The sequence below is a fragment of the Lactuca serriola genome, chromosome 4 (assembly GCF_051521515.1).
Source record: "Lactuca serriola cultivar US96UC23 chromosome 4, Lser_US96UC23_V15, whole genome shotgun sequence".
In the NCBI taxonomy this organism is placed as follows: Eukaryota; Viridiplantae; Streptophyta; class Magnoliopsida; order Asterales; family Asteraceae; genus Lactuca; species Lactuca serriola.
The window spans coordinates 104,559,999-104,582,967 of record NC_136411.1 but is presented as its reverse complement, the minus strand read 5'-3'; the positions used below and the strand labels follow the sequence as shown (position 1 = coordinate 104,582,967).

Below are 22,969 nucleotides of genomic sequence, written 5' to 3'. Positions count from 1 at the left end.
AAGGTGATGAAGTATTCATGAATTTGCCAACATTTCGAAACTTTTGATTATTCACAAATTTTTGCGAAGTCTCAAATTTTCGATTGTTGTCATATTTGCGAACATATGGAATTTTGTCAACAGAATTCATTGGTCTGTGAAAACTTGTATCTGTTTGTGTATTTTTGCTTTGAAATTTTGATGATTTTGGTTTGGAAATTTGTTTTTTTTTTCAACTTTTGATTTATCATTAGACACAACTTGCCAAAAAATTGCTTTTCTTGCTTTTCTTTTTGAAACATTATTTTCTGTTGAATAATTTCCAACCCTCAATTTAAATTCGTGAGAATTTAATTTCACCTCAGCCTTTGATTTCTCAGCTTTTTCAAAAACTTTGTTTGCATTTTCACCTTTAACCACCCATTTGTGTGATGACTTTTTCTCTTGAAAACATAAGAATTTTTTGTTAAATTGTTTTCTTCGATATTTTGATTTGAAAAGAACCCTGTGGTTGATGACTTTTGATTATCATTTTCAACCATTTTGATAAATTCAGGTTTAATGTTCTCAACATTTCCAGGTGTGACAAAAACTTGGTTTGGAAAAATGATATCATCTGTACATTTAAATTTTGGATAGACAACAGTGTTGGTTTCCAAATAATGGACACCTTTTTCATTTAGAATTTTGTCAAATTCTTTTGTATTATCAAACACTTGATTCACAACAACTCTTGGAGGTGTCACAGGTGTATCCTTCACACCCTCTTTGTTTTCATCATTTTCATCAGATTTCCAGCTTTCAACCTCCACATTATCAAAATTATTATGTTGCGAAGTAGAAGGTTTATCAGTTTCATCCTTAACTATCGAATCAACTATTATTTCTTTACCTTTGATCTTAGATGTGATATTAATGATTGACAATTTAGAACAATCAACCTCTTCTTCTTCTTCAATTTCACTGATCTCACTCATATTATCTGAATTGTCATTGACATCAACATAATTGAGTGGAGAGTCAAGAGTTGAATTTTCAGTTTTCTTTAAGATTTTCACTTGTTCACTCTTTGTCAAACTTTCATTGACAATGTCAACCAACTCATCAGCATTCAAGAATTCATTAATTTTGACAATACCATATGCATCTCTATCATCAGGTATTTTGTCAAATTGAGCAATTGTACTTTCGCAATCATAAGAAACAACATCAACTTTTTCACATTCATATTCAAGAAAAGGTAAAAGTTTCTTATGTTGTTCTTTGCTAATATCCGAAGAATGATGTAAAGCAGTTAATTTTGCATACAAGATTTTAGCATAATTACAATATATGTTCCTTTGTGCAAGTAATAACCTAACATCATTTGTAAGATTATCCTTATCACAATTTACATTTTTGAGCTGTAATTCAAGTTTGTCTACTCTGCTTCTTTTTATTTCTAATTCTCTTCGTGTCTCTCCTAGTTGCATATTTAATTTTTGAGCTTCAGTACTAGCAGACACAATTACAGAATCAAAATAAGCCACAGTATCATCAAATGAAGTGAGTTCAGCATCATAAGCAGATAAAGGAATATTAAAAGATTCAAGTATAAGACGTACCTTGGTGGTCATGGGTGATTTGTCCGTGGATTTGGATACGAAGCACCTCCCTGAAATTTCCTCTTCGCAATCTTCAAAACTTGCGAACATGGCTCCATGTGTGGGATGCCTCATTTCCTCGTCATCAGATCCTAAAGACCAGATCTGATACGTACCACTCTCTTCATCATCAGTTTCACCTTTCGCAACCAGAGACACTCCTTTAGTCTTAGCACGTATCTCTTCAATCTTTTCAGAATAGTATGCTTCATCTTTAACTTTTTCCTTCTTCTCTTCTTTCTTTCGCAACATGCAATCGACTGCGAAGTGATTCGCACCATTGCAGTAGTGACAGTAAATTCCTAAGTCACCTTTCAACTTCTTCACTTCTTTCGCATCTTTTTGTTTTTCCTCAGCTTTCTCCATTTTCTGCCTCTCCTCTCCTCCAGTTTTTGTGACTCCACTCTTCGCATCAGTAGCCTTTCCTTTTGGATTAAAAGGCTTCTTGAAAAATTTCTTAATTCAATTGTTTGAGTAGTGTAGCACCCGGTTCCTAGTACGTAAATGTTATCTGAGTATTTCCTTTCTTTTAGCCTTGGACTCGGCGAGTCATAGGTCCGACTCGCCGAGTGGATGCGGGACCCAGGACACGTTTAAGTTGGCGACTCGGCGAGTCCATATCCTGGACTCGGCGAGTCATAGCTGTTGGATGAAACCCTAAGTTTCAGGGGTTTGCACCCTATTTAAAGGACTTATCAGCCCTAAGCCGGCCCCCATTGACCCTTAAAGCCCTGTATCTCTCGTTCTAAGCTATTCTTTGAGAGTTTGAGGTTAGTGTGTGTGTTTTTGAAGGTTTGGAAGGAGGAAGGAAGTAGATCCAGAAGAAGGGAAGCCATCCAGGCATTATTTGTGTTCTTCCAGCAGTTCCTTTGAGGTATAACCCGTTTTCCCCTTGATTCTATGCTTAAAACTTCATTTGGGTCCTTCTTGGTCAAATCCCCAAGCTTGTATGTGCATTGTATGTCGTAATAAGATGTTTGGCCTCTGGATCTAGGCAAGATTGAGCTCCAGGAGCTCAGATCTGTTAGCTTTATGGCCCCATGTTGCTTGTTAGCCCTAGATCTACCCTTTTGAGACATTTTGAGCCCTAAAATCCATATTGGTGAATATCCACACGTAAAGTTGGAAACTTTACGTGTGATTAGTGTCCTAGAAGTCTAGATCTATGAATGGCATGGACTGGAATCGAGCAAATCCGTGTATTCAGTAGGTGCATGGCAGCGACTCGGCGAGTCGTTCATATGACTCGGCGAGTCTGTTCGCGAGTCTCCGAGTTTGTCCCGCTTTCGTAGTGTCGAGTGAGTAGTGAGTCACGGGGTGTGACTCAGTGAGTCGGAAGCTTAACTCATCCATGGAGGTACTCGGCGAGTTCTAGGCAATCTCCTTAAATCAAGAACAGACTCGGCGAGTTGTTCATACAACTCGGCTAGTCTTAGCATAAGTGTTCTTCGGATGAAGATGAACTCGGCGAGTTGTTCATACAACTCGGCGAGTAGAATGAAGGACTTGAATATTGGTTAAGAAGGTGAACCCGTCGAGTCGTCGCCTAACTCGACGGGTAGGATCGGGTTTCAGGGCAGTCGTTTGGGTAGGGACTCGGCGAGTTGGAAAGCCAACTCGGCGAGTCGGGTCAACTGAAAGTTGAATCTGGCTTTGGCTTAGGGCAAGTTCAGGGGTAAAATTGTCATTTTACCTAAAGGTCAGCGAGCAGTGTTTGATTGAGTATATTGTGGGAATTGCAGCCGGAGGGTTTCCGGAGCAGCAACAACAGTAGTAGGTGATCAATTCCCACACAGACCAGCAGCTAATTCGAGGTGAGTTTCCTTTCCAGTAGGAACGGGTCTAAGGCACCAAGGCCGACCCGTGTAGACGAGATGCTAGTACTAGAGTGTGGGCCGAACCCGTATCTCTGGGTTTAGTCAAGTATGATATATGTGTTAATATGATAGAGTTGCTTATACTTGTTGTCTGCGTGATACTTGTATGTTATGGGTTAACGGTTGAGTGTGGGCAGGGCCCGTATCTCTCCGAGGTTGGAGTGTGGGCTAGGCCCGTATCTCCCAGATAGCGAAGTGTGGGCAGGGCCCGTATCTTCACAAGTGTGGGCGAGGCCCGTATCTCCCGGCTAGCGAAGTGTGGGCAGGGCCCGTATCTTCCCGAGTGTGGGCAAGGCCCGTAACTCCTAGCTGAACATTGGTTGTTATATGTTGCATGGTATGGGGTATTATGGGGGAACTCACTAAGCTTTGTGCTTACAGTTTCAGTTTTGGTTTCAGGTACCTCCTCAGCTAGGGGAAAGGAGCTGGCGCGGTAGCAGCATGTCACACACACACACTCCCTTGTTTCCGCAGCTACGAGCTTCACTGGGATTGATACTCTGATATTTTGATTAGTTGTATGATTTGGTTTTTAGACATGGTTCACTTTATGTTGTGGTTGATCAAACGATGTTTTTAGTTATTAATATTTTCTAAAGTAATGTTTTTAAAACAAAATTTTTGGACGTGAAAAATTGGGTCGTTACAAGTTGGTATCAGAGCCCTGCTTTGAGGGATTCGGACACATCTTCGGAAGTGTTTGAACTCAAATCGAGGGATTAAAAGATTTTCTAAAGGAAAATGTTTTCAAAAATTGGCAAAAAAGTTTTGAGAAAGAACGAAGTGTGTGATGTGCGCGACCGGCCGAGCTCATGTAAGTATCCCCAAAGTACCCATACAAGTTTATGTTACGTTTATCAGCTTTTGTAGAACAGCATGCTAGAATAGGACTAAGGATCTAGGAGTGATGCCTTATGTGCCTGCTTAATGTGTTTCAGTTGTGTGAGAACTTGCATGCTAGTTTCTGAGCAGACAGTACGTAGGGTGGCCTGATTAGGTTATGCCTGGTAGTATGAGCTTAGCACTTTATGCTAGCTCAGTTCCTGAAAGTGGATAGAGTTAATTGAGATTGTTACCCTTATCTGAATGCTGCTTGCTTCGTGCTTCGTGGGACTCTGAATAATGGGAGTTAGCCATTAGGCGAATGCGTCACGTCACATGTGATCAGGGTTGAATAATCTTAGAGTGCCGGATTTGATCCTACTGCGCAGCTCTTGTTTGAGTCCAACCGTTGTAGGGACGAGTCCGATACTCGAAGGATTATCTGAGCCTCGTCACATGTGATGGTATTCGGGTAATGGCTAATTGGCATTACAAGGACGCCTGTAGCAGCTGAGGACTGGTTAGAGTGGAATTAGAGATTTCCCTAGGGTAAGCCTAGGATGAGTATAGCAGTGATCAGCAATAGTGAAAGGGATCTGGTGGAGTCGAGGCATACCTTGGAAAAGGTACGGATAGATGTGGAAGGTAGTATGGGCCCGTACTACTGAAAGCAGAGGATCCGTACCTGAACCGAGGGAGGCCAGGATGAGACCAGGGAACTTGTGGTAGTTATGATCCCTCAGGGAGTGTCAGTATCACTAATGATTGTCATTTATGTATTGCAGAATGGTGGTACTTCGATCGAGGCCGGTGGATGGCGGTTCAGGAGAGGGGTCAGGTTCGGGATCAGGTTCCGAGCCGATTGATGAGGGACTACGCGAGTTCATCGCGTCAGAGATCACCAGGGGTATCCTTGAGTCGACTCCCATTATCTTCGGGTCGATCAAGGAAGGGATCATCGAGTTGATGGAGGATCGCCTCAGGGCGTTCAGGAGCGACATGGCATCTGGCCAGTCGGGATCTCGCACACTGTTCTTTAAGGACTTCAGGGGCAGTGGTGCGCCGGATTTCCATGGGGTGAAAGACCCCATTGCTGCCAGGCGATGGATTGCAGACATCGAGTCTGCCCAGTTGACTAGCTTCTGCCCCGAGGGGTCGAAGGTGAGGTATGCAGCAGGATGTTTACGGGACCGAGCCCGGGATTGGTGGGAGTCAGTGGGTGACTCGTTGGGAGCCTCAGCTATCGAGGCTATGACCTGGTCGGACTTTGTGACCAGGTTCAAGGCAGAGTTTGCGCCGGCTGTCGAGCTTCAGCAGCTGGCCAGGGAGTTTCTAGACATGAGGCAGATGACGGAGACTGTGGCGGAGATCACCGCCAAGTTCCGGGAGAGGACTTTATTGGTGCCCCAGTATGCTGGTGACGAGGACATGAAAAGGACTCGTTATCATGATATGCTACGAGCTGACATCCGGAAGCATGTTAGTTTTTCGGCTTTCCCTACCTTGGACTCTATGATTGCCAGGGCAAGGGAGAGGGAGCTAGATTTGGAGCACATCCAGAAACGGAAACTAGAGGAGGGTCAGGCAGGAGGGGCTTCGGGGAAGAAGCCCAGGGGATCAGATGGTAGGCCGAAAGGCCAGTCAGGACCGAGCCGCTGCGGGAAATGCGGCAGGACGCATGTGGGGGCATGTAGGACGGGATCAGTAGGCTGCTACAAGTGCGGCAAGACAGGGCACTTTAGCAGGGATTGTACTACTCCAGTTTCAGCTATTCAGACATCGGAGTTGCTGTGCTTTCACTGCAACCAGAGGGGCCACAAGAAGGCCAATTGCCCCCAGATGACAGTTTCGGCGCCGGTGAAGGCGCCAGCTCCAGCAACCCTGCGGATCACGGATGGTCGGCAGGGCAAGGCAGAGGCTCCAGTGGTGAGGAGCCGGGCATTTCAGCTGACTACCGAGGAGGCACGCGCCGCACCCGATGTGGTGACGGGTATGATTCGTTCCCTCTATCTTATTTTTATGATGTTATGTTATTGATATGTGCTCTGTATGTATATGTATGTATTAGGATCGTTCCATGTGAACGGCCTCCCAGTTCAGGTGTTATTTGATTCGGGTGCATCCCGATCATTCGTTTCCCTTGCGCTTAGCAAGAAGTTTCATGAGTCATCGGGCGAGTTAGATTGCCCTTTGGAGGTGGAGATTGCTGACGATCGATCGGTGCGAGCATCGATGGTATTTCGAGATTGCGTGCTGCGTTTGTTTGAGGAACGCTATTTGGTAGATTTGGTTCCCATTTCGTTGCGTGGGAACAAGGTGATTATAGGCATGGATTGGCTGAGCCCTAATGGGGCGGTGATAGATTGCGCACAGCAGCTAGTGCGGGTCAGGACCCCAAGCGGGGGGGGGGGGGGTTAGTGATTCATGGAGAGAGGCCTCAATGTGGACCCACTGTATGTTCAGCTACGAGGGCTAGGCGCTACCTTCAACAGGGATGCGCAGGTTATGTCGCGTATGTGATGGATACCCGGGAGACGGGTAAGGCGACAGTGAGCGAGGTTCCGGTGGTCCGAGACTTTGCAGACGTTTTCCCAGAGGAGCTTCCTGGGATACCTCCGGAGCGACAGGTGGAGTTCAGGATTGACCTTGTTCCTGGCGCGGCTCCGATAGCCAAGGCGCCGTATCGGTTGGCTCCTCCCGAGATGCAGGAGTTGTCTACGCAGCTGCAGGAGCTGCTAGACAAGGGGTTTATTCGCCCGAGCAGTTCGCCCTGGGGAGCCCCGATTCTGTTTGTGAAGAAGAAGGACGAGTCGCATCGGATGTGTATAGATTATCCGGAGCTGAACAAGGTAACGATGAAGAACCGTTACCCGCTTCCGAGGATTGATGACCTCTTTGACCAGCTTCAGGGAGCATCTTGGTTCTCCAAGATTGATTTGCGTTCGGGTTATCATCAGATGAGGGTCAGGGAGGAGGATATGCAGAAGACCGCGTTTCGGACACGCTATGGCCATTATGAGTTTGTGGTGATGCCGTTTGGACTCACCAATGCTCCTGCCGCGTTCATGGACCTCATGAACCGCGTATGCAGACCGATGCTGGATCGGTCTGTGATAGTCTTTATCGATGACATCTTGGTTTATTCCAAGACTCGGGAGGAACATGAGGAGCATCTGAGAGAGGTGTTAGAGACCCTGAGGAGGGAGAGCTTGTATGCCAAGTTCTCCAAGTGTGAGTTTTGGTTGCGCGAGGTGCAATTTCTAGGACACCTCGTCAACCAGAACGGGATTCTGGTCGATCCGGCCAAGGTCGAGGCCGTGATGAGATGGGAGGTTCCGAAGTCTCCATCTGAGATTCGGAGTTTCCTGGGATTGGCAGGCTACTATCGGAGATTTATCCAGGATTTCTCCAAGATAGCCGTGCCCCTGACACGGCTGACGAAGAAAGCCGTGGTCTTTCGGTGGGGGCCCGAGCAGCAGGCTGCATTTGAGACGCTGAGACAGAGATTGTGTGAGGCGCCGATCTTATCCCTGCCAGAGGGCGTAGAGGATTTTGTGGTTTATTGTGATGCGTCCATTTCTGGGTTGGGCGCGGTACTGATGCAGAGGGGCCATGTCATTGCCTAAGCTTCGAGGCAGCTCAAGCCTCACGAGGTGAACTACCCGATGCACAATTTGGAGTTGGGGGCGGTGGTCTTTGACCTCAAGATTTGGCGGCATTACCTCTACGGGGTTCGATGTACCATCTACACGGACCACAAGAGTTTGAGGTACCTCATGGATCAGCCGAATCTGAACATGAGGCAGCGTCAGTGGTTGGATGTGGTAAAGGATTATGATTGCGAGATCCTTTACCACCCGGGGAAGGCCAATGTGGTGGCCGATGCGCTTAGCCGCAAGGCGGCGCCGATCAGGGACGTTTGCTTGAGGATAACCGTGGTGATTCCCCTATTGGGGCAGATTCGGGAGGCTCAACAAGAGGCTATCAAGGAGGAGCATCGGAAGAGCGAGCGCGTGGTGGGTCAGGTTTCCTCCTTTGATTATGATAGCCGAGGACTATTGACACTACACCGTAGGGTGTCGGTGCCATATCACGGAGGCGTGCGCCAGATTTTGATGGAGGAGACGCACAAGTCCCGATTCTCTATTCATCCCGGGGCGACGAAGATGTATAGGGATCTTCGTCTGGATTACTGGTGGCCCTGCATGAAGCGGGATGTGGCATGGTACGTCGAGCGGTGTTTGACCTGCAGGAAGGTCAAGGCCGAACATCAGAGACCGCATGGCAAGATGCAGCCGTTGGATATTCCACTGTGGAAATGGGAAGATATCACGATGGATTTTATCACGAAGCTTCCCAGGACCGCTCGTGGAGTGGATTCGATTTGGGTCATCGTGGATAGATTAACCAAGAGTGCTCACTTTATTCCGATTCAGGAGAGCATATCGGCCGAGAAATTGGCCGACATCTATATCAGAGAGATTGTGGCACGGCATGGGGTGCCAGTATCGGTGATCTCGGATAGGGATGTGCGTTTTACTTCCAGGTTTTGGAAGAGATTCCATGACGAGTTGGGCACTTGTCTGCATTTTAGCACTGCCTTTCACCCGCAGACGGATAGGCAGAGCGAGCGGACCATCCAGACTCTGGAGGATATGCTGCGAGCGTGCGTGCTAGGTTTCGGTGGTAGCTGGGATACCTATCTTCCCCTGGCCGAGTTCTCCTACAACAACAGCTATCACGCGAGTATCGACCACCCTCCCTTCGAGATGTTGTACGGGCGGAGGTGTAGGACCCCGATATGCTGGGGTAAAGTTGGCCAGAGGGTCATGGGGAGCACCGAAGTGGTGCTCAAGACGACCGAGAGGATCCAGCAGGTCCGGAACAGGCTTCAGACTGCTCAGAGTCGGCAGAAAAGTTATGCCGACAAGTGTCGATCCGATTTGGAGTTCCAGGTCGGGGATATGGTTCTCCTAAAGGTGTCGCCGTGGAAAGGCGTCATTCGATTCAGGAAGCGGGGCAAGTTGGGCCTGCGATTCATCGGACCGTTCAGGGTCGTAGCCCGGGTGGGCAAGGTAGCGTATAGGCTGGATCTGCCAGCCGAGCTTAGCCAGATCCATAGCACTTTCCATGTTTCTCAGTTGCGAAAGTGCCTAGTGGACGATTCTGCAGTAGTACCTTTGGAGGATATTCAGGTTGATGACAGCCTGAATTATATTGAGCGCCCAGTCGCAATCCTCGATAGGAAGTCGAAGGATTTGAGGAACAAGAAGGTGGAGCTAGTGAAGGTGCAATGGCAGCACCGCAAGGGTTCGGAATGGACTTGGGAGCCGGTGGACGAGATGATGGAGCATTATCCCGAGCTGTTTCAGGATCGAGCAGCAGACTTCGAGGACGAAGTCTAAAATAAGTGGGGGAGATTTGTAGCACCTAGTTCCTGGTACGTAAATGTTATCTGAGTATTTCCTTTCTTTTAGCCTTGGACTCGGCGAGTCATAGGTCCGACTCGCCGAGTGGATGCGAGACCCAGGACATGTTTAAGTTGGCGACTCGGCGAGTCATAGCTGTTGGATGAAACCCTAAGTTTCAGGGGTTTGCACCCTATTTAAAGGACTTATTAGCCCCAAGCCGGCCCCCATTGACCCTTAAAGCCCTGTATCTCTTGTTCTAAGCTATTCTTTGAGAGTTTGAGGTTAGTGTGTGTGTTTTTGAAGGTTTGGAAGGAGGAAGGAAGTAGATCCAGAAGAAGGGAAGCCATCCAGGCATTATTTGTGTTCTTCCAGCAGTTCCTTTGATGTATAACCCGTTTTCCCCTTGATTCTATGCTTAAAACTTCATTTGGGTCCTTCTTGGTCAAATCCCCAAGCTTGTATGTGCATTGTATGTCGTAATAAGATGTTTGGCCTCTGGATCTAGGCAAGATTGAGCTCCAGGAGCTCAGATCTGTTAGCTTTATGGCCCCATGTTGCTTGTTAGCCCTAGATCTACCCTTTTGAGACATTTTGAGCCCTAAAATCCATATTGGTGAATATCCACACGTAAAGTTGGAAACTTTACGTGTGATTAGTGTCCTAGAAGTCCAGATCTATGAATGGCATGGACTGGAATCGAGCAAATCCATGTATTCAGTAGGTGCATGGCAGCGACTCGGCGAGTCGTTCATATGACTCGGCGAGTCTGTTCGCGAGTCTCCGAGTTTGTCCCCCTTTCGTAGTGTCGAGTGAGCAGTGAGTCACACAAGTCACGGGGTGTGACTCAGTGAGTCGGAAGCTTAACTCATCCATGGAGGTACTCGGCGAGTCAACAATCTTCTTAGATCAAGAACAGACTCGGCGAGTTGTTCATACAACTCGGCTAGTCTTAGCATAAGTGTTCTTCGGATGAAGATGAACTCGGCGAGTTGTTCATACAACTCGGCGAGTAGAATGAAGGACTTGAATATTGGTTAAGAAGGTGAACCCGTCGAGTCGTCGCCTAACTCGACGGGTAGGATCGGGTTTCAGGGCAGTCGTTTGGGTAGGGACTCGGTGAGTTGGAAAGCCAACTCGGCGAGTCGGGTCAACTGAAAGTTGAATCTGGCTTTGGCTTAGGGCAAGGTCAGGGGTAAAATGGTCATTTTACCTAAAGGTCAGCGAGCAGTGTTTGATTGAGTATATTGTGGGAATTGCAGCCGGAGGGTTTCCGGAGCAGCAGCAACAGTAGTAGGTGATCAATTCCCACACAGACCAGCAGCTAATTCGAGGTGAGTTTCCTTTCCAGTAGGAACGGGTCTAAGGCACCAAGGCCGACCCGTGTAGACGAGATGCTAGTACTAGAGTGTGGGCCGAACCCGTATCTTTGGGTTTAGTCAAGTATGATATATGTGTTAATATGATAGAGTTGCTTATACTTGTTGTCTGCGTGATACTTGTATGTTATGGGTTAGCGGTTGAGTGTGGGCAGGGCCCGTATCTCTCCGAGGTTGGAGTGTGGGCTAGGCCCGTATCTCCCAGATAGCGAAGTGTGGGCAGGGCCCGTATCTTCACAAGTGTGGGCGAGGCCCGTATCTCCCGGCTAGCGAAGTGTGGGCAGGGCCCGTATCTTCCCGAGTGTGGGCAAGGCCCGTAACTCCTAGCTGAACATTGGTTGTTATATGTTGCATGGTATGGGGTATTATGGGGGAACTCACTAAGCTTTGTGCTTACAGTTTCAGTTTTGGTTTCAGGTACCTCCTCAGCTAGGGGAAAGGAGCCGGCGCGGTAGCAGCATGTCACACACACACACACACTCCCTTGTTTCCGCAGCTACGAGCTTCATTGGGATTGATACTCTGATATTTTGATTAGTTGTATGATTTGGTTTTTAGACATGGTTCACTTTATGTTGTGGTTGATCAAACGATGTTTTTAGTTATTAATATTTTCTAAAGTAATGTTTTTAAAACAAAATTTTTGGACGTGAAAAATTGGGTCGTTACAAGTAGAATGCCACAACTTCATCATCCGAATTCATCAAAAATCCTTCCTTATCTGAATCATCTTTTTCATTCACATCAACTTCAGATACCTTTGAAACTAGAGCCAAAGGACCTCCAATACTTTGTTTCGACTCTTCATACATTTCAGAAACTTCACACTCATGAGTTTTCAGTTGATTGTATAAATCGTTCAGAATTGTTGTATCAAAACTCTGTTGGTTGTTAATCATCATGCTCACACTTCGCCATTCCTTGCGAAGGCCCATAATGAAAGTTAAGTTGTACTCCATGAGTGACCTCGTGATCCCATACCTGTTGCAACGATAGACCAGTTCATTCAGACGATCATAGTAAGCTTCAAGAGATTCAGTCTCCTTTTGTCTGAATTCTTTCAGTTCAACGATACATTGTTTCACTGAATTGATTTTCGTTTTCTCGCTTCCTTGATATTTCTCCTTCAAAGTGATCCAGATTTCCTTTGCTGTTTTACAACTACAGATGTAATTGTAAACAACCGGAGGTAAAGCACCTCTTAATTCCCTCATGCATCGTTTTTCGTTCTTCTTCAGACGATTTTGTCTTTCAAGTACTTCAGGAGTTGTAATTAATGCTCCGATTGGTTGAACATTAGCATGAGCTTGAACTGTTCCATCAATACAGTTCCATAGTTCTTCATCTATTCCATTCAGGTAATCCTCCATTCTGTCCGCCCATTGATCATAATATTCAGGAATTAACATAGGAATTTTGGTTGATGTTAAAGTTCGCCATTGATGAACACGAAAAAATTTTAGAAAGCTTTGAAGAAAAAAAAACTCGATGAATTTGAAGTTTGATTAACAGAAATGATCACAAATTGCTAATCGATTACTCGAATTAACAATTCAAAAGCAGAATCAATTCAAATCTGAAGATCAAATGTGATTTTCAAAACCAGAATGCGCGGAAATTTTTGAGTAAAATTACTACTCGAAAAGCAAAACGGTTCTAACACTAAAATCTGATTGAAGCAGTTTGAATCCTGCTCTGATACCAATTGAAGAGAATTGTTATCGAGATTATGAATGCAATTATGAATTGAATAATTGAGAAATATGAACACGAAGAGTAAATATTAATCAGATCCTGTATTGAAAAAGACTGATTACACGGAATAAGCAGAAGGATATTTGAGTTGCAAAAAGTTATCCTCTACTTCTATCCTCAGTCCCTATTTATAGGGAACCTGAGTGAACAAAAAATATACTAAGTCTAAACATTACACTTCGCATAAAATTGACTTACTAAAATAACATAAAGATGCGAAACTATACAAACACAATATTCGACTTTTACAATTTTGCTTCTACACTTTTCTCACTCCGCTGACTACCCAACAGTTAAAGACTACTCTAATGTTGATTGGGTTCGTTGCCTAGAGACTTGGCGCTCAACATATGGTTATGCGATCTTTATAGAAAACAACCTCATTTCTTGGAGTGCGAAGAAACAACCCACTGTCTCTAGATCTAGTTGAGAATCTGAATATCGGGCTCTTGCAAATAACGCCTCTGACCTAACTTGGATTGTTCATCTTTTACGAGATTTACACGTTAAGTTACCTATTTATCTTTTGTTGCTTCGTGACAACAAAAACGCCATTTTTCTTTCCCAAAACCTGGTGGCTCACAAATATGCAAATCACATTGACATCAACTACCATTTTGTGTGTGAACAAGTTGCTTATAGCAAACTCAAGGTCCAATTTGTTCCCTCTCACCTGCAGCTTGCCGACATCTTCACCAAAAACCCTGCTCGTCCACTGTTCCTATTGTTTCGATCCAAGCTTTGAGTTGGTCAAAACCCAACATTTCGCTTGAGGGGGGTGTTAGCCCATAAGTAACCCGTTATCTTGTATTCTGTTTTGTGTATTTATTTTCTAGGTTTAGGCTCATGTACACAATATGTTAATCCCTCTTCTATATATTGTCAATGATATTCCGTCACCAATGAAAGTTATGTTTTCAAAATATTCACACTTAATGATAGGTATAACGGTTGACCTAACAAATAGAGCTATCTTTATTGTGGTAGAGTTTATCGACTTTGTGGCTTGTTAGATCGCTTTCGAAAGAAAAAGAAATTTTTAAATTGCCACTGACGTGCAATTATTTGGTGTATTTGAAAGAAGATAAAATGTTTAATAAAGGCACTTCATATGTGGACAAACATAGGGACAAATTTAGGAAAATGGGCTAGTCGACGTTGGTGCATGTTGTATTCCTTTCAATATTTTATAATTTTCTTTCATTTTTGCAGCCTAGGATGTGTTATTAAAGCCCGCTGGTTCAAAAAAATAAAATTAAATAAAATAAAAACATAATCACTCAACTCATTTGAGTGGATTTGTAAGATATTGATTCGGGACAATTCAATATGACTTGATTTAAATTCCCTACGGTCAAACAATTATTATTCAAATACTTGACTTGGCTTCTTGCATGTACGACAGGAGAAATTAAATAAGGAGGGTCATAAATTGGCCCCTACGTTGAAACATTATTAAAGGACACAATATAATATTCTAAGCTAGTACACATAAAATTGTATTGCTTAGTAGTTACCATATCATAACTACTTAACTAGGTAGCTAAAACGCTTAACACGCTGCCGTTAGTACTCAATCTTCTGATGCTACATTACAGAACAAGCATGGGGGTTCTCATCACTGAACATTTGCGGTGCATGAGAATACTCCATGTAATACTTCGGTGGCCAATATTCACTCCTTTTGGTTTCTGTATTCGTATCGGCCTCTTCATTCTTTACTTCTTCGGTTTCCTCCTCCTTCTTCTCCTCCTCCTTTTTCTCCTCTTCTTTCTTTTCCTCTTCCTTCTTTTCTTCAGCCTTTCCTACTATGGAAGCTTGTTTTCGGGTTCTTTTGTATACATCGTTCACTAACTTCTCTGGCTCAATCACACCGGTGACTACCACTTGTTCCTTTGCTAATTCTGTTTTCACGGATTCAACACCTACGTACATAAAAAAATAACAGCATTTATTTAGTTACGTACAACAAATCTTAACCATCACAAAAACAACTATATTATTGGATAAAAAAAATGCTTACCAGGGATCTTCCGAATCCGTTTTTGTAAACCTTGTGCACAAGCGTCACAATGCATTGACATTTTTAGAACCACGGTTATGACCGGAGGAGGCTGCCGAAAGATAAAAGCTCTAATTAGTTAAATTGATCAAAATCTAGAGTGGTTTTTAAACATAATGAAGTTAAAACTTAAAAGTACTTGACTGATATCAGGGTGAGCACATTGTGGGGTCGGGTCACTGATGGATCAATGAACCCACCCAAGATAGATTCACATGGAAAATGTGGATAGTCCAAGAAGCATGCGTCCAAAGATATGGGTGCAAGTTGGTATCAAACACATGAATAAAAGAAAATGTCAGCTGGTCCAGGCGTCCAGCATTGTACGTGACAATCAAAGGTTTAGTATATCATCCTGTAGATGACAGTTTTCCCTGTTGTCTTTTTGAGTGATATGTACAACTCACATACCATGCACAATGCATCAGGTTCAAGAGCTTCATGCATCAAATGGACAAACAACGACAATAAATGATGATGGTAATCAAGTTTTTCAAAAATAATAGTATTAGGGTTCTTACCCATCCCACATGAAAAGGACACAGGACCTTAAATTCTTAACTTTAACAGCAAGGACACCAAGTACATGAAAACTCAAATCATTTCCAAGAGATGCCAAATGAAAATCAAGGCTTTTTGATCTGCTTTTGTTTTGTTTGGAGAAGACGGAGTCGAGTTAACTAGGTTGTGGAGTATATATGGAGGAGCTAGCCGAAATAATGGAATTTGATTTTCACATATCATTTTACATCGGTAAGTGTGACACAGTGAGTTGTGGGTGTCATCCTTTTGACCCTTCATTCTATTAATACTATTTCGTGACTTTGTTTCTGTAGCTTTCATGTCACCACAAACGTAGTGCCACTGTGCCAGAGATCACAAGTTGCACTGTAAACATCCCAGTATAATTATTTAAATTTAATGGATACTATTTGGTCCCACACCTTGACAAGTAATTGTGCGTTATTTCTTTAAATGATTGATTGTATATCATAATAAACATCCCTTAAAAGCTATGCAATACTAACCTCGTCTTTCTTCTCATCCTTCGGAGGTTCAGGTTCTTGTTTCTTCTCAGGCTCAGCCTCCGGCGGTTTGGGTAATGGAGATATGATCTCAACTTTCCGACCGCTTTTCTTTTGAATCCTTTCGCTAACTTTAATAGGGTCTAATTCCTTTCCTTTCACCACAACTTTACTGGCTTTGCAATCCGTGGTTACTTCTTCGACACCTGTTTATATAAACAAAAACTGTTCAAAGACATCATTTTGAATTATGACAGCGAATTAACTGTTGATATTCGTACTTAGGTAACGTATAAAGTTGGATATAGAGTAAGAAGTTGTTAAAGATAGAAAAAGGACCTTGGAATCCTTTCAAGGATCTTGCAACTTTTCTAGCACAAGCCCCACAATGCATATCAACCCTCAACACAACTTCTTGAGGAACCTCTTCTTCTTTCTTCTTCTCCTCTTTTTCATCTACCTTCTTCTCTTCTTCTTTCTTCTCCTTCAAAAGTTAATACACAAAGACGTCTCGTTAATATCAGCGTGTAGTTGTTCAAGTCATTGTTATATACATGAATGAATTGAAGAAACCGGAGAGTAGGCATAGTGAGATAAAAATGATACTTACTTCTTCACCCATTAGACTTCTTGTATACCTATGTCAAAGTACACTCTCCCTTTGATAACTTTTTGAATATTCAAAAGTATACGAAATTTTCGCTATTTAAACACAAAAAAACACCACATATCTCTCTATCTCTCATGGATTGTTGGGTGGGGGTGGGGGTGGCTCAACATTTAAGCCTACTAGGGGTGGGGTGGGTGCTGTAGGGTTGGGAGGTAAGAATGCAAATCTGACGTGGGGTGGACAAAGCGTCCTATGCATAGTCAGCAACATTCATTGCATTGATTTGGCTATTGGACCAATTGCCAAAATAACAAAGCCTAACTTACTTTTGTTATTAGGTAAAATAATTAAATCATGCAATTATATTTTGTTAATTTTACATTGTGTTATAATAACAAATGTGTCTATGCTATTAATACAAGTACGAAAGTTATAACATATTGTTAATTTGTTAATAAAGAAATGTAGATACAATATTAATTTAAATAGTTACTATATACTAACTGATTCGTATCACAGGTAATTTTAAATTAATATCATATATATAAAGTTCCAAGTTACTAAATCATTGGAAACTTGAATGAGAATAGATCATCTTTAGACCATCTCCAACTCATCTCCATTTTTTCCCCCATAAATAGGGTAGAAAATGGAGGAAATAGTGATTCATCTCCAACCCTATTTCATTTTCTATCCCATTTTTTACCCCAAAAAATATATTCCTAGAATATTCTATTTTTATAACTTATATATATTGTCAAATACACTCCTCTACTAATTAAACTCTATATTTATGATTAATTAATATAAATTAGTATATAACATGATATTATAAATATTAAATATTACATTTAAATTATAATTAGTATATAAAATAAACTAAAAATGTATAAAATAAAAATGAGAAGGACTAAAATTGACAACCAAACTTCACCTTTATTTTTGGAGATATGAATAGTATTCCCCCATATATGGGGGAATATGGGGGAATACTATTCATATCTCAAAAAATAAAGGTGAAAATGAGATAGGGTTGGAGAAGAATGGGGAAAGAAATAGAATATAAGAGTGTATTGGAGATGCCCTTATGTTGAATATATGGCTCTTTCACATGGGCTATAATGGAACGGGGCTCTAAGCCTACATAGCTTCTGCAAGTTGTTTAGTGTCGTCATGTTACCATCCATGGGACCATATAGGCTTCCATAGATAATCAGTAAATTCCTTATAGATTGTAAACTCAGAATTAATTTCAATCATAGGGTTAGGGTGTTTGGGATCGGGTGCTACTTATCTTTTTTCTTACTCATATAAATTGTTAAATAAGGTATACAAACACTAACTTCATTAGGGGTACATAATACAATTGAGGGATACATATATAATTTCCCTTGGGATTTTATCTCAAAATTGATTTATTGGTTTTTTAAAAAATCAATGAATTAAAAAAAATATTTAGGAAAAAAGTACTCTTAAAACAAATTCTTCTTAACCTTTTAAATATGAGATTTTATGAAGTTAAAATTTGTAACTTTTCTAAAATTTTTATGACTTTTTGAGTCGTGAAAGTCAATATTACCTTAAAAATACTCTTAAGTTAAGATAACCATATTTCTAAAAAGCAACTTAATGACTTATTGATTTTTTCTCACCACAAAAACTAATATAATTTTTTTGTGTAAAAGTCCATTTGATGATCAAAATGAAATCTCAAACATCCTCTAAGAATCATATGACCACACAACAATAATTGGGAGTATTAGGGACGTCGCTTTTTGCGACGACAGGACCATTAGCGGCGACACCAGACAAGACACGTTTGGTGTCGCTGCTAAAACAACAGTCGTCGCTAATAGAGGCGTCGCTAAAGATATGCGCCGAAGATCCGTCGGAGACACGCCCCTTTCAATCCTGACCCTTGGTTCGGTACATAATCCAACGGATAGGGTTTATTTCTGTGGAAGGCAATAGAGACGACACTTTTAGCAACGACATGTCGCCGTTATAGGTGTTGATTCGTTGACCAACCTTGGACCAAATACTGGCCCTACGATTCTTACCCGATCCAGCGGTTGGTGATCCCTAGAAAGGGCGCCTTTAGTTCCCTCCAGTATGTCGCCGCTAATAGCCCATTTGTCGCTGCTATTAGGGTCGCCCCTTTTGTTCAGCTTCGTCTTTCTATACTCCATTTCTTCTGTAACTCCAATTACGAATCCATTAAACGATCTCTTCGTCGATGATTTACGACATCATCGGTGACACCACTGCTCTCTACCGCCGATTGACCTCCAAAGCCTACTCCCACCTCATGTATAACCTCCAAATCCGACTGTCACCTCCATTGCCGACCGCACCTTCGATTATGACTTGGTATCTCCGACGAGATTTGTTTTCTCTACCCATTTCTCTTTCCCTTCTTTTCTGAACACACATAACCACCACCGATTCCGATTACAACTGATTTTTTTTTGTTTTTAAGTTCCCAGTGTAGCACCGGGTGTAGCTTTAACACCAAGTGTAGCTTCGTTTTTCCGGGCAAGAACAGGCTAGTTTGATATGTTTCACTTCTGAATATGGATTGTATGCATGTGGATATCTTAATCATTGTATGAATTTTGAATGTATATGTAAAACTAATGGAAACTATTGATTGTGAAATTGATGGAAACTATTGCATATTAGTTTGATTATTTGATCTGATTCACTTGTTTGAATGTATATGTAAAATTGATGGAAACTATTCACTATGAAATTGATGGAAACTATTGTATGCAGGAGCATGTTAGTTTGATATGTTTTACTTGTTGATCATGTATGAATTGATGAATTTATATGTAATTTGATATGTTTCACTTGTTGATAATGTATGAATTGATGAATTTATATGTAAATTGATATGTTTTACTTGTCGATCATGTATGAATTCATGAATTTATATGTAATATTGATGTATATATGTAAAATTATTGTATGTTTATCATGAATTTATATGTAAAATTTAAGAATGTTTATATGATTATCAGAAATATTTTTTTTCTATATTAAAAAAAATAAAATAAATACATCATAATACATAACTTTTTTCTATAAGCTAATAAAGAAGCATTGATAAAAAAAATTTTAAAAGAAAAAGAAGAAAAAGAATAATAAACCAATATGTTAATGTGATACTAAAAGAGAAAGAAAGGACAAAAATGTTTCTTAGATTAGATGTGAATGTTGACATCTTGGAAAGTTATTATTAGTATCTTTTCAATTTTAGTTATTATTATATTATAACATATTGTATTTTCGTATTACAACATTATAGGTTTTAATGATTATAAGAAATAAAGAATTAAGTTGATATGAATATACATTGAGATTTGCCTCTTTCATTTTTTCAATTTGAGATGCTTTCTCACTTGTAATTGTTGCAGCCAATTCAGCTTTTTCTAAATCCTTCAATTTCATTTTCTTTAATACATAATTTTTTTCTATAAGCTAATATCATTTATGAAATATATTTTATATATTTAAAAAAAAGTCATAGTTTAGTTTATAAAATACAAATAAAAATATTTTATGATTTAAAAATCTCAGTCTAGAGGAAAGAAAACGTCTACATTGGTTTGTGTTTGATAGTTGTGAAGAAGTCAAAAAGTATATTGCGTAAGTGCTTTTATCTTTTAATTCATTGTCTGTTTCTAATTTCTCCATTTTTCATATATATATATATATATATATATATATATATATATATATATATATATATATATATATATATATATATATCATAAATGTAGTGAATTCAAATAATTACATATTGAAAGTGATGAAAAAACCGAATTCCCTAAATGGTTCCTTCATAAGGTCTATGATATGCAAAAACAAAAATCTCCAGAGTTTAACAAGGAGTTATCGGCTCTTTCAGTCGGTGCGCATGTGAATGCTTTTACTTACAAAGCTTGCATAATGAATGATGTTGGGTTTATGGTACTTATGTGTGACGCCCAACGATCAACACAAAACTCGGGGGTTCTAACTGAGGGAGAGAATAAGCAGAAATATTATGGTCAGCTAGAATAGATTATCGAGTTGCATTATCCTCATAAATATTCAACCGTACTTTTTCGTTGCAAGTGGTTCGATATTGTAGTAGTTAAATCTGATAATAATTTCACCTGTATCGATCCACAACACGAATTCAGTAGTGAATATCAACTCATATTTGCTACATAGGCCAAACAAGTATTTTACATCCAAGAACCTTCTCGAAGTGATGAAAATGACAACCAACGGTGGGTTGTTGACAATTTTAATCACAGGAGAATTTGGGATCTACCGATGAACGATGTTGACCATGATCCCATTAAAAATGTCGACAATGATTCAACCGATGTCATTTTTAGTAACGCTTCTTCTAATTTCACTCTCTCAATTGACTTTAGCCACTACTTTCAAAATTGTCAATCTGTTGAAGATGATAATGAAGTTGAGCCACCAACGAGTATCATCAATAATGTGTCTGATTGCGAGACTGATTATGATGAGGAAGATTCTGATTATGATAGTGATGTGTCAGCAGAGCAGACACTGAAGTGTCTGAGGGCGAGAATGATTAAAAAAATCTTTATATTTGACTAGTAAAATAAAGTTTGTATTTGTTGTAATCATATCATATTATATGTGTGTGTGTGTGTGTGTGTATATATATATATATATATATATATATATATATATTCATATTGTGTTATAATTTTTTAGGATGTCATTTTTTTGGATTGCATTGCTCCATCTCATGGCCGTTGTGATGGACCATAGAGGTGACGGTTGGTGAAGAGCCACCACATCCGTTCGGTGGAGGTTTTGGTGATCACCAGAACGATGGTAATTATGATTTATTCTAATTCGTTGTATTTCATATTGTATCTATATAAAAAATTTATTTTGACTAATATTTTTTTATGCAACGGTGCCTCCGAAACGAAGAGACATGACAGTAAATAAAAAAAAATGCACAAACTATTTGCGCTAATGGCAACCGGCCTCTTAAGATAGTATTCGACATAAATACTAACATGCCGATTGGGGAGGTATACGAATGTTTCATTCAGGAGGTTGGGAGCTATATGTGGCGGGACATCGGTTTTGATAAGGACACATGGACATACGTTTCTGAAGCCGAAAGTGTTTGAATGTTCTAGTATCTTTCGGTAAATTATTTATAAAATTATATATATATAATATTTTTTAATTTTGATTTATTTTTAATTTCTCTATTTTTGGTAGAGATGGTTTAATTTTGGAGCGATTAAAAATCAACATATGGATCCAACTTATCGGGCGTCACTGAACAATCGAATATGTGCACAATATAGAGGTTGCACAAATATTGCAAAAATCGTTTGACTGGGTTTGCAGGCAATGTGGAGGCAGCAAGGGCTCAAGCCCCTATGGGTATGGATCTACAGCGTTGAAATGCTGCTATTGACCACTTCTTAAAAGAAAAACATAAAAAACGATCCGCTGGAAACAAAGAATGCTGGAAGAAGCAAGTAGTTAAAAATCGTGGAGGGACGTGTAGCTACGGTAGTGCTTGTTTCAAGAAAGCAAGTTACCATAATGCTTATTCAGTTATAACATATTTTTTTTAATGTTTATTGATATATAACATATTTTGTAATGTTAACAGAATTTGATTAGACTTGAAGTATTTCATCGTGCGCATTTGAATAAAAAAGAGAAATTTGCTGATCCTTTGGTTGAAGAGCAATATGTAAGTTATTATTACTTAAAAATGAAGTAGATTGTTGTGTTTTGTGTATGTGTGTGTGTGTGTGCGCGCGCGTTAGTTTTAACGTATATTAACAATCTTTGTGAAATACAGAATGTCTTAGTTGCTGAGGTTGCTCTATAGACTCATTACATAGCTGACTCTAGTGGTGATCCAAACACCATTGATTGGATCGCAATATTTGAGAAGGTGTTGGGTACAAGAACGGGGCATGTGAGAGGCATTGGGCCTAAACCTTCTTCAGCTGCGGGACAAGTTCTCCACCCCAATGGCAGTCATAGACACAAGCACTGCAACCAACACAGGTACTTGTTAAATTCTTAAAGAATTTAGTAGCTTTTTTATATTGTTAAGAACTTGATGTATTTGTAGTAATTTTTGGTAGCTCGGTAGTTTGTTAAATTATTAAAGATTTAATTGATTTGATCATTTAATAGTTTGTTAAATTTTAATGACTTACTTCATTTGGTGCTTTGAGGGTTTGATAGTTTGTTAAATTGTTAATGACTTAATTTGTTTGTGACTTAATTGTAGGATGTTGATGTGGATGTTTTTCTTCCAAACCTGGCATTTATGACGGCCATTGGAGACTACCCGTTTAAAAACCAAGTCAACAACGAGGAAAACAACGAT

General features: G+C 40.8%; 1 protein-coding gene across 1 annotated transcript; it reads right to left on the bottom strand.

Annotated features, from left to right (window-relative positions):
* Positions 1-14,274: 14,274 nt before the first annotated feature.
* Positions 14,275-16,710, bottom strand: LOC145102216 (heavy metal-associated isoprenylated plant protein 7-like). Its single transcript, XM_079039589.1, has 5 exons — positions 16,561-16,710; positions 16,290-16,434; positions 15,954-16,156; positions 14,887-14,977; positions 14,275-14,788 (listed from the first exon to the last, which is right to left on the bottom strand). The coding sequence occupies exons 1-5, from the start codon at positions 16,570-16,572 to the stop codon at positions 14,451-14,453; spliced, it is 789 nt and encodes a 262-aa protein (XP_078895715.1). The 5' UTR covers positions 16,573-16,710; the 3' UTR covers positions 14,275-14,450.
* Positions 16,711-22,969: the final 6,259 nt, after the last annotated feature.

Bases quoted from the DNA above. Each gene is read 5' to 3' on its own strand.
- LOC145102216 (XM_079039589.1), bottom strand. The intron at 16,157-16,289 runs GTCCTTTTTCTA...TTATATAAACAG, and splicing joins ATCCTTGAAAGGATTCCAAG to GTGTCGAAGAAGTAACCACG. The intron at 14,789-14,886 runs GTAAGCATTTTT...TTATGTACGTAG, and splicing joins ACGGATTCGGAAGATCCCTG to GTGTTGAATCCGTGAAAACA.